The 11,992-nt window shown below is 34.4% G+C and overlaps 1 protein-coding gene across 1 annotated transcript; it reads left to right on the top strand.

The window, feature by feature from the left end:
- The first annotated feature begins 972 nt into the window (after positions 1-972).
- On the top strand, positions 973-5,066 carry LOC117924002 (respiratory burst oxidase homolog protein D-like). The gene is made up of 12 exons (XM_034842546.1): positions 973-1,543; positions 1,639-1,801; positions 1,906-1,954; positions 2,192-2,305; positions 2,393-2,818; positions 2,908-3,294; positions 3,443-3,538; positions 3,668-3,783; positions 3,873-3,975; positions 4,068-4,141; positions 4,272-4,816; positions 4,957-5,066. The coding sequence occupies exons 1-12, from the start codon at positions 973-975 to the stop codon at positions 5,064-5,066; spliced, it is 2,754 nt and encodes a 917-aa protein (XP_034698437.1).
- The last annotated feature ends 6,926 nt before the right edge of the window (positions 5,067-11,992 follow it).

Here is an 11,992-nt window from a genome sequence, read left to right as displayed (position 1 = left end):
TGCGTGGCTAGCTATCTTGTCTTAAGGATCTAAATTAAAAGTAAGAATTAATTTCATTTACTTTCCTGTTTCGGTTAAATACATCTAACCCCCATAAATTTAGAATTTTATCAAACACATTTTTTATTTTTACTTTACCTCTCATCTCATTCAAAATAAGAGAGGTGTATAATAAAATTTCAAATCTGGGCTAGTTGCATTTAACCAAAAACTCAAAGGAAAGTGAATGAAACTCACTCTTAAAAGTAGAGCCCCAAACTTGGACCCAATGTTTGCAAGACCAGAGAAAAAAAAAAATGTAGTAACATTACAGAACATGTACGTGGGTTACCAAGTGTAGTACGTGTTTCAACCCAATTCTTGGCGGATTAAGGCTAACCCAAGAAACGAGAAATAAATCAATATAAACAAAACCAAGGCTGGGCGCGATGCATAGTGCAATTGGGAATTAACAAGGGTTTTGTGAGGTAAAATTAAGACGTAGGTTCAAAAGTCTGCAGAATTTATACTTATCATCGTGAATTTGTGATGAGGTGTCAGAAAGAAGATCGTGAGCTGAAAAAAAAGGAATGAAGTATTGGGAACTTGTGATGATTAAACAAGTTTTTTCTGGCACCCACCAGTATGAAATTGGTTTGCTGATGTGAACTTGATGCCATGGAAACCCAATAGGGCGAGAGGAGAGAAAGAAAGGGAGTTGGAACTTGAAGTATTGGGAAGTGACAAAACTTTCTAATGTTTAATGACTCATCTTTCTACATTGTTTATATCCCCCAATGTGTGGAGACAGCCAGACAGGTTTTGAACTGCCTGGCCTTGTCTTTTTTTTTTTTAATCACCCTAGTTCTTGGAATCTCCGGCCTTCTATAGTTGTCAAATTCTAATCTATTCATTCTGAGGCTTGTTAGAATAAATTGGAGGCACTTATACATTTATTAGTCATTTCTGATTCCTCCCACCTTAGATCTCAAGATGAGAATCCATGACAAGTCCGATACTGAGAACGTCCAAAGTGACGAAGCATCCTACTGTGGCCCTCTGGGCGGACCTCCAGACAAGAAGAGATCCACAAGAGAGAGTGCCAGATTCAATATTCCACCAGTGACCTCCTCCCAGTTGAAGAGCACCAGTGTTACTCCTCGTGATGAAGATGCCTACGTGGAGATCACTCTCGGCGTTTTTGATGACTCCATTACAGTTCACAGCGTCCAGGCTCCTGGGGGAGCAAAGGGCGAAGATCCGCAGCTGGCCCAGCTGGCCAAGAAGTCCCTCCAAAAGAAGTCCTCCTATGCTTCCTCCATCTTCTGCATAAAACCGGTGTCTCAGGAGCTAAAACGCTTCCCTTCCTTCTCAGAGCGGCCTCCTGCTAGACATTTTGATAGGACAAAGTCAGCTGTGACTCACGCCTTGAAGGGACTCAAGTTCATCACCACCAAGGCCAGTGGTGGCGCCACTGGGTGGCCCGTCGTTGAGAAGCGCTTCGATGAACTCACTGCTTCCACTAACGGCCTTCTTCACTTCTCCTTGTTCTGCGAATGCATTGGTAGTTGAACTGACTGCAACATCTTTTGGTTTTGGTTTTGGCTGTCCTGCTGTTTATCTGGCTAATTATCACTCAAAAGTTTATTGTACATACAGGGATGGACAAGGATTCCAAGGATTTCGCCGATGCGCTGTTCCATGCACTTGCCCGGAGGCATAATTTAACGGGAGATTCAATTGACCAGGCGCAGCTCAAAGCCTTCTGGGAGCAGATCTCCAATCAAGGCTTCGACTCCCGCCTCCAGACTTTCTTTGACATGTAAACATTTGTTAATCCTTAAATATTCATCAATTCTCTCCATCTTAGTTGAGAAAGTTTCCAGTTTATAATAAGGATGATATATTGGTGATAAATGCATGCAGGATGGATAAAAACGCTGATGGTAGAATCACAGAAAAAGAAGTCGGAGAGGTATATCATATGGTAGGAATTGTATTAAATTATGTCTATCCAAAAGAATAATTTCTCCCCTGTGAATGTTCTTTCAATATATATAATCTCTCAGCTGCATTTATTTGGCCGGCTGAAATTCAACAATTCAGTCTAACGACTACACCCTCCATTTGCAAAAACTACCATGGATAGTAGTTGTTATTCCCCTAAAAGATATGATTTGAGGTCTAACAATGAAACTTGTTTATGTTGTAGATTATCAGTCTCAGTGCTGCTGCCAACAAGCTCTCCAATATTCAGAAACAAGCAAATGAGTATGCAGCATTCATCATGGAAGAACTGGACCCAGATAATGTCGGATACATCATGGTGCGTGACATAATTTATTTTTTTTGTATTTTATTATCATACTCATCATCCTATCCTCCTGGCATTGACTCTTTATCTGTTAAACAGGTTCAGAACCTGGAAACACTGTTGTTGCAAGAACCCAATCAAACCTTTAGCGTAGGAGATAGTCGAATTCTGAGTCAACTCTTAAGCCAGAAGCTCAAGCCCACGCAGGAGAATAACCCATTGAAGAGATGGTGCTACAAGACCAAGTACTTCGTCATGGATAACTGGCAACGGCTCTGGGTTATGATGTTGTGGCTTGGGATATTGGCAGGCCTCTTCACATACAAATTTGTTCAGTATCGCCATAAGGCTGCTTACAAGGTGACGGGATACTGTGTCTGTACTGCAAAAGGAGCCGCGGAGACTCTTAAGTTCAACATGGCACTAATTTTACTTCCAGTCTGCCGCAACACTATTACCTGGCTGAGAAACAAGACCAAATTAGGCGTCCTTGTTCCTTTTGACGACAATCTGAATTTCCACAAGGTGCCCAACAATTCTCTGATATTAAATGATGCAATTTCTGGTGTAATTCTTTGTTTAGATTGTTTATCTTCATGTTACATTATTCTCAGGCCATTGCAGTTGCAATTGCTATAGGGGTTGCATTACATGGTGGTGCTCATCTAACATGTGATTTCCCAAAAGTTATTCACGCGACGGAAGAGGAATACAAGCCCATGGAACCTTACTTTGGCGAGGAGCAGCCTACCAACTACTGGTGGTTTTTGAAAGGAGTGGAAGGGATGACTGGTATTATAATGGTGATCTTGATGGCCATAGCTTTCACACTAGCCACCCCTTGGTTTAGGCGGAATAAGCTGAATCTCCCCGTAACCCTTAAAAAACTCTCCGGGTTCAATGCTTTCTGGTATTCACACCATCTTTTTGTCATCGTCTACGTTCTCCTGATCGTCCATGGCATTTACCTTTATCTTACCAAGGAATGGTATAACAAAACGGTAAGAACCTTTCTTCTGTGACTCAATCAACAGAAGCAGTTCCCTCTTTCATGTCATTTTAATTATCTCCTCCTTTTTGGTTTTTTGTTTTTCTTTTTAATTAGTATACTGAATATTTTAATACCCTTTTCCAATCTCTTGATTGCAGACATGGATGTACATCGCTGTGCCATTGGTCCTTTATGCATGTGAAAGGTTAATTAGATCTTTTAGATCAACCATCAAGCCTGTTAGGATTCTAAAGGTAGTTTGATCAAACATTTTTTCCTTGACACTATTCATTTGATAAGCATCCACACAAAGTAGATTGTAGACTGTTTTACATTGTCAAGTATATTTGAATTCTGATAAATCTACACTGGGTATTGGTAAGGTTGCTGTTTATCCGGGAAATGTGTTGACATTGCACATGACAAAGCCCCAGGGCTTCAAATACAGAAGTGGACAGTACATGTTTGTTAACTGCTCATCGGTTTCCCCCTTCGAATGGTAAGTAAATTCAAATAAGGCACTACTACGTGATGAAGCCATATATTTATACACACTAAACAAAAAAATTAATTGTTTGGTATGAACAGGCACCCTTTTTCTTTAACTTCAGCACCGGGAGATGACTATCTAAGTGTTCATATTAGAACTCTTGGCGACTGGACACGACAACTTAAAACTGTTTTCCGCGAGGTCTGATTATCTTCTCGAAGTGTCAACTAGCCAACTTGCAAGTCGGATTTCCTTTCCTTCTCTTAACTATTTATGGCCATTTGATTGCATAGGCCTGTCAGCCTCCAACTGGTGGCAAAAGTGGACTGCTCAGAGCTGATTGCTCGCTCGAACGGAACGGTCCTAAGTAAGATGCCTAGACTCGCTTGTTAACGAGAGGAAAACTTTTATGCTGGATGTTGAATGAACCATGCATTTTTCAAATTTGATCACATGCATTGGATAATTATGTAACTTGGATTAAAATTGAGAAACAGCTTTCCGAAGATCTTGATAGACGGTCCATATGGAGCTCCAGCACAAGACTACAAGAAATACGAGGTGGTGTTGCTGGTTGGGCTGGGGATAGGTGCCACTCCCATGATCAGCATAGTCAAGGACATCATCAACAACATGAAGGCCAAGGAAGAAGACAAGAAGGACATACAAATAAGAGTTGAGACTATCCCAGAGCATGATAATGGCGACAGGAAGAAGAAGAACAAGAGAACTTTCAAGACCAAGAGGGCCTACTATTATTGGGTAACCAGGGAACAAGGTTCATTCGAGTGGTTTAAAGGGATAATGAATGAGGTGGCGGAGATGGATGAGAAGGGTGTTGTAGAGCTGCACAACTACTGCACAAGCGTGTTTGAAGAAGGAGATGCCAGGTCTGCCCTCATAACCATGCTTCAGACCCTCTATCATGCCAAGAATGGCGTGGACGTGGTGTCAGGAACTCGTGTAAAATCTCATTTTGCCAGACCCAACTGGCGACAAGTCTTGAAGAACATCGCTCTCCAGCATCCTGATAGTCGAGTTGGTGAGTTACCTTACCTACAAACTACCAATATACCCTTGCTATCTAGCTTTATATGACAGACTCAAAAGGTTTTTTCTCAGTGAAAATTAATGGAAGCTATGGATCAATAACTAAAATTGAAGAGTGCACTTTTGGCGCAGGAGTGTTCTACTGTGGGGCACCGGGACTCACCAAGGAGCTACAGCAACTGGCTTTGTACTTCTCCCACAAAACCACCACCAAGTTCGATTTTCATAAAGAGAATTTTTAGACAATGCCTACTTACAATGAGAGAAGATAGCACCCAATATTATATCATGTACCATATGAGTGATGGGTCGGGGGAGATCATTCCAACCCTATTTTTTTTAGCTTATCCACCAAGTTTGTCTTCTTATAATTCTTACAATTAATCTTCAAAAAATCACCACAATGTGTCCTTAGCATTGATAGAATTTTCTAGGCCTCTCTACCTGTGTGGAGATTTGAAAGTGACTATAACAAAATTAGGAATGACAATGGGACGGGTTCGAAACAGGTCACCCCATCCCAACCCCGTCCTGTTTATTAAAAACAATTCTCATCCCCGTCCCGTTTAAAAAATTAAACGGGACAGGGCGGGTATAGGAATTTGCCTCACTCGGTTTAACTTTTTCTTTTTTTAAAAAAAAATTACTTTTAAAATTTTTAATTACATTAAAATAAATATATTTTATAAATAATAAAATTATTATAGTTTTATAACTTATTTTATTTAAAAAAATTATTATTATCTATATATTAAAAATAGTAAAATTAAATTTTAAATTAAATTAATTTTATATATAATTGGGGCGGGTACCCGAAAAAATCCACCCCATTGCCATCCCTAAACAAAACGTAGGAATAGAAAAATGGAAGGAATATTTTAGGATTTAGTGTAGAGAACTTAGGTGACATTAGCAAAAGAGTGAATTTAGCAAAAATAAGTTTACAACCCTCTCAACTACAAAATCCTCTACACGATTTCATTTTTCTCTTTACAATTCCTCCTCCTCTACACCAACAATCACTACTATGAGAAAAGTCGACCATGTCAACCTAGGTAAAAACTGATCTAAGAGCTAAAACCATGATCGTCCACATGATCAACCCTAAACCAACCATGAAGATGCAATGTACATAAAATCACAATAATATTACTTGCATGATCAATGTATCAAGAAGGATAAATTATCAAAATTACCACTAATCAAACAAAGTAATGCAATACACATAAAATCCTAATGATAAGTACTGCATGATCAATGCATGAAAGAGTGTATCACTGTGATTAACCATATGATTGACCTAAAAATCATGATGAAATGGAAACATAAAGCATGCATACCCTAAATCGATCCATGAATGGGACATTACTAAAAGCTGTAAACATTTCATGCACACACTAAATCTCATCCAATCATGCAAAATCATGCTCTAAAGAGGGGAAAAGCCCCCTAGAAATAATTAATTGATACTATCATTCGATAAGGGCAGGAGCACCAATGATCACCAACGAGCCTAATGCATGCAATCGATTGGTGAATGCATTATGATGATCAAATCCCAGGGACCACTATGACAAATTATTTGTGGGAAGACAAAATAGATTGTTTACAGATTGCACTGTAGATCTTAATGTTTTTCAGAGGAACCCAACACTTTAAAAAATCTTGAACCCAGCGTTTTAAACCCACCAAATGGTTTGTGTTGTTTGCCCTCCCCTTTCCTTCCATATTTTACCGATCCAAGTCTACCCATTAGCTGGTTCATCATTACCTTCTCACAAACCACTTAATATTATCTCAAAATTATAAGAGAGTTTTAAATTCTCATACTTGGCTAACTATCTTGTCGACCTAAGGGTCTAAAAGTGGAGCTCAAGATTTGGTTTTTAAAGAAGTTGGCCTCATTCACTATTTTATTTACATGAGATTAAAATTTATTGAACAATTTTTTATAACACCGACTTTGGTCATGTTCAAACTTGTTGCACACAATATAAAAGGGTTAAAAAAAAAATAACTATAAGGAGTAGAAAGGGTTAAAAAAATCAAATCTTGAACCCAATCAATTTCATTCATTTGATTATTTTAGGAATCTATCTTAAAAAATGAAAATTTTAAGTTTTGGATGTAATATTGGTCTAAAGATTTAATTTGGTTGCAAATTGACTTTGATCATAAACCCTAGGTTTTATAATGTTCTCTCTTTAAGGATTTGACACTAAATTATGAAACTCTTCGGAATATTTTTCCTTTATTTGATTTAGTATTTTAGAAAATCTTTATTCATATTTTATTCCTAGTTATTTAAATCAAGATTTCATTATCTTTAACAAATAATTAATCCTTTTAGTCTAAACACAAATAAACACATTAAAGCAAATCTCAAAGGATGACAACTCAAAATATTATAAAGTCATGGTAACTCTATTTTTTTTTTTTTCTAGAGTTATCACATATTTAAGGATTTAGTATGTTATTTACAACAAAGATTCGCAGTCACCACCCTTCATAGAAAAAGAGAAGACCACACTTCTCTTTTGCCAAGGTCCATGAAAGGAAGAAATCAGACAGAAGATTGTTGGGTGGACAAGTTCTACGATATCTTTAACATCTTCTCTGGATTAGAATTGATCTAGAAGGATTCATATTACATGTATAATTCCTAAACCTCTAGATCTAGGCTTTTTAAGGGTTTTTTAGACTATTTTTTTCTACTACATTAGATCTAGAGAAGCCTATTGATAAATAATATGCACCTTAATGATCGATCAAAGGCCTAAGAACGGAGTAATCTAAAGTTTCCAATAATTTTAAGTTATCAATTGATAGGAGGACAACTTGGGTGAGTTAGAAGGCTAACTTAGGCCAAATCTCTGTATCAATATATCTAACTCACATTAAACCTAAGAGGTTTGGTCAAGAATTACCAACTTATATCAAGCTCACAGCTAGACAACTTGAATTCCCATGGTTACCATGGTTTCTCATAGATTATTCAATAAAATAATTATTTTATGTTTAAACCATATAGAGAATAATATAAAATAAAAGGTTAAAAATTAAATGTCTCAAAGCACTAAATATATTTGTTAATTATTGCTTTAATATAATGACGACCCATGAACTCTAATTTCATTAGATAGAATATGTGAATTACAAGTCTAGTAGAAGTTTCAACCCAATGCTTGATGAATTAAGGCTAACCTAAGAAAAATAAAAAAAAAATAAAAAAATTACCAAAATTGACCACGATGCATGCACAGTGCAATTGGGAATTAACAAGGCTTTTGCATGATAAAATTGAGATGTAGGTTCAAAAGTCTACAATATTTATCATTGTGACTTTGTCATGGTATAACTTTACTAGTTTGTCAGAAAGAATGTTGTGATTAGTTGAAAAAATGAATGAAATTTAAACCAGAAATTGCATGCTAGTCATGAAGACATATACGGTTGGTCAACATGCACGCTAGTCATGAAGACATTGCACACTAAACCTAACTTGAGGTTTGGTCAAGAATTACCAACCTATATTAAGCTCATAGCTAGACAACTTGAATTCCCATGGTTACCATAGGTTCTGATAGATTATTCAATAAAATAATTATTTTATGTTTAAACCATATAGAGCATAATATAGAATAAAAGGTTAAAAATTAAATGTCTCAAAGCACTAAATATATTTGTTAAATATTATTGCTTTAATATAATGACGACCCATAAACTCTAATTTCATTAGATAGAATATGTGAATTACAAGTCTAGTAGATGTTTCAACCCAATGCTTGATGATTAAGGCTAACCTAAGAAAAATGAGAAAAAATAAATAAATTACCAAAATTGACCACAATGCATGCACAGTGCAATTAGGAATTAACAAGAGTTTTGCATGGTAAAATTGAGATGTAGGTTCAAAAGTCTACAGTATTTATCATTGTGACTTTGTCATGGTATAACTTTAGTAGTTTGTCAGAAAGAAGGTTGTGATTAGTTGAAAAAAGGAATGAAATTTTTTAAACCAGAAATCGCACGCTAGTCATGAAGACATGTACGATCGAACGACATCACCTCTATACGTACTCATCGATCAAGAAACTGTTTCATCAATCTATTGCTAGACTTGGATCTTTCATACAACTTCCAATACACCCAAGTCATGTACAATATAAGAAATGTCAAGTTTGAATTCTCAACATATATGATATAGAAAATGAGACAAAAAAAGAAATTTTGAGTCATAATATAAATTTTATTTATTACTACATCATGTCATACTTTTAAGGGTCTTATCCTAACAATTTCACAAAACATGTAGTATTTCCTTTTTATATATTTTCTCTTCCAGTGGTTCCTTAGTTCTTTAAATTGTGCCACTGTTGAGATTAAACTTTGAAAAACATGACATGATATAACATATTGAGATTCATTAATAAATTTATTTATTTATATTTCTTGGTTTCCCTTTATCTTATATGCATTATTTTGTTATTTGAGTACACATGTCCATATTACTTGTATCGTACATGGCTTAAGTACATAAAGAGTTGCATAAAATATCAAAATCATGGGTTCCTTGTAGAATGATGAGTAAGTCACAATCGATTCACGGATTTGGGCAATCCATTTAAGACTAAAGTGCACTAGCTACCTCCTAATTAGAGAAATGACTTATCTTAATAATTGAGATGGTTTTCTCATGGTTAATACACTAGTGCATGTAATGAACATCGGACATGACCTACAATGAATCATGGCATAAGACTTTTAGTTGTCATAATTCACCAAGTTACTATACTACATAGACTCTCAACCTTGAAATGGTATTGAGTCTATGTTAAATTCAATAGGAGGTTTTGACCTATGGATAAGATCTTAAAATAGTCACAAACTTGGTAGTTAGTGTTTGAATTAAATAATTTTACATCAAAGGTGTCTATATGAGTAACAAATAGAATATCTTAAGCCTCTTTAGCATGTTTGTAGATTGTTATCCTACAAAATTTATGTAGACTCACACCATTAAATATGCTATAGAAGGCCTTGCTTTAGCCTCACTACCTTCATTGTAGATTCTATCCCATTCAAGTTTGGGCTTAAGTTTTCTAATGGATCATCCAATCCCATCCAACTTTAATGGATTTCCCTAGTCAAATTCAATTGAATTCCAAATTGCTCACCTTGCATTTTAAAGAAAAATTTCATATAATCATTTCGATATATAGGTATGTTATTTCCGTCAAAGTATAGTGGATTGTCTATGGATGATCCCACTCATTGTGGTTTCATGAATCAAAATTAAATAGGAATAAAAATAAATAAATTTTGAAAGTTCCTTAATAGAGGGGTGGTGAATAGATAGTCTTAATTTTTAAGCCTAATTTTTTTTTTCTCAATTGTGAATTTGTTTAATCAATGTGTGATATTTAAATATCAAAATAAAATCCAATCATATAATAGATATGTGGTGTATGTGTAAAATCATCTACATAATTTGTCAAAAAGTCTATAGATATATATAAAAACCCTAGTCTAATCGACCACGAAGCAAATTCACTAAATTTACAAAAGAACAAGTGCATAAATTTACTTGCATCATATGATATCTTTTCTTAAAGGTTATACTTATCTTCACATCCACAATGCAATACTTCATGCCTCTTAGTGGAGTCTTTAACAACACGGGGGATGTTGTCAACCACTTTGAATAAGAGTTAAACCTTTGAGAATATTGAAAATGCACAAAGAATAATAATGGTAATAATGATTTAGGATGTGTCAACTATGTTAATAAAATAAGGCACATTTATATGAAGAAAACCCTAATAATCTAAGTTTGATAAGATAAAAAAATGGAATTAAATTACTAAAAAAAAATGTCCAAAGAGCTTGAGTGCTCCTCTAGGGCGCTTAACTCCTCTTCAAAAGCCATTTTTGAACCTATGAGATTTACACAATCCCATGTAAATCAATATATGCCTTTTAATGTCATTATTCACTCCAACATACTCGATTATATTTATATGAATGATTATAAGTTAGAACTAATGATAATCTTATGTTTTCAAATGCTAATGTAAATTCCAAGAAGTATGTAGAGTGTATCTCCTAATGTTTGAAATAAAATTATCAAGTCGAACTAATTAATTTAACTCAGTAATAGTTCCATTTTGTATATATACATGTGGTTTTGATTTAATGGTACTTCTTTTATTCCTATCACAAAAAAAAAAAAAAAAAAAAAAAAAAAAACAAAAAACAAAAAACTTTTAGGAGTTGATACTTTAATATGCTTTCAGTGGTTTTTCAATTTACCTATTGATATTCTTCCAATTTTGTTTATTACTAGAAGCCCCTCTATACAAAAGTATGATTGCTGAATTTTAAATTATCTTTCCACTTACAAAAATTTGACCAAATTATGAGTGAGGGGTTAGCTAATAAACTAACATAATCATTTACTCATTTATAAATTTACTATTAATAATGTATTTGGCTAAAGTCCTAATAGAATCAGTCAAATTCAAATATATGACTTCCTAGAAAAATAAAACTTTGATACCATTTTAAGTTATCAATTGAAAAGACTACGACTTCAATGAGTTAGAAGGCTAACTCGAGTCAAATCTGTCTATCAATATATGTAACTCATACTAAATCTAACTTGGGGTTTGGTCGAATCCAACTATATCATGCTCATGGACAAATTGAGTTTTCATGGGTTTCCATGGTGCAAATTATCCGATAAAATAATTATTTTAAGTTTAAACCATATTATAGGATAAAAGGTTAAGATTTAAATGTCTCAAAGCTCTAAAATATGCCTGTTAATTAGTGGTTTAATATAAATGACAACTCATAAACTCTAATTTCATTCTAAAATGTTTTAACAATTAAATTAAAATGAAAACTATTAGTTTAAGATAATTAAAAAGTAACCAATAATTTTAAAAAAAAAAAATGTTAGGGTTTATTGTTTTATCCTTTTTCCATTTTTTTTATATTTTAATTAAAATAATAGATAATGTAATTTAAAAATAATAAATAAATAATAATGTTTTGGTCCAGGTTTCAGCAACTTGCCCTTTGAACTCATAGATTTAAATATCAGTAAATATACTTAGATTTTACGAATATATCGGAAATATTGGAGAAATATGGTGGATATTTT

The sequence above is a fragment of the Vitis riparia genome, chromosome 1, assembly GCF_004353265.1.
Source record: "Vitis riparia cultivar Riparia Gloire de Montpellier isolate 1030 chromosome 1, EGFV_Vit.rip_1.0, whole genome shotgun sequence".
Lineage (NCBI taxonomy): Eukaryota > Viridiplantae > Streptophyta > Magnoliopsida > Vitales > Vitaceae > Vitis > Vitis riparia.
The sequence above is the reverse complement of the archived record's forward strand: the minus strand, read 5'-3'. Positions and strand labels throughout refer to the sequence as shown.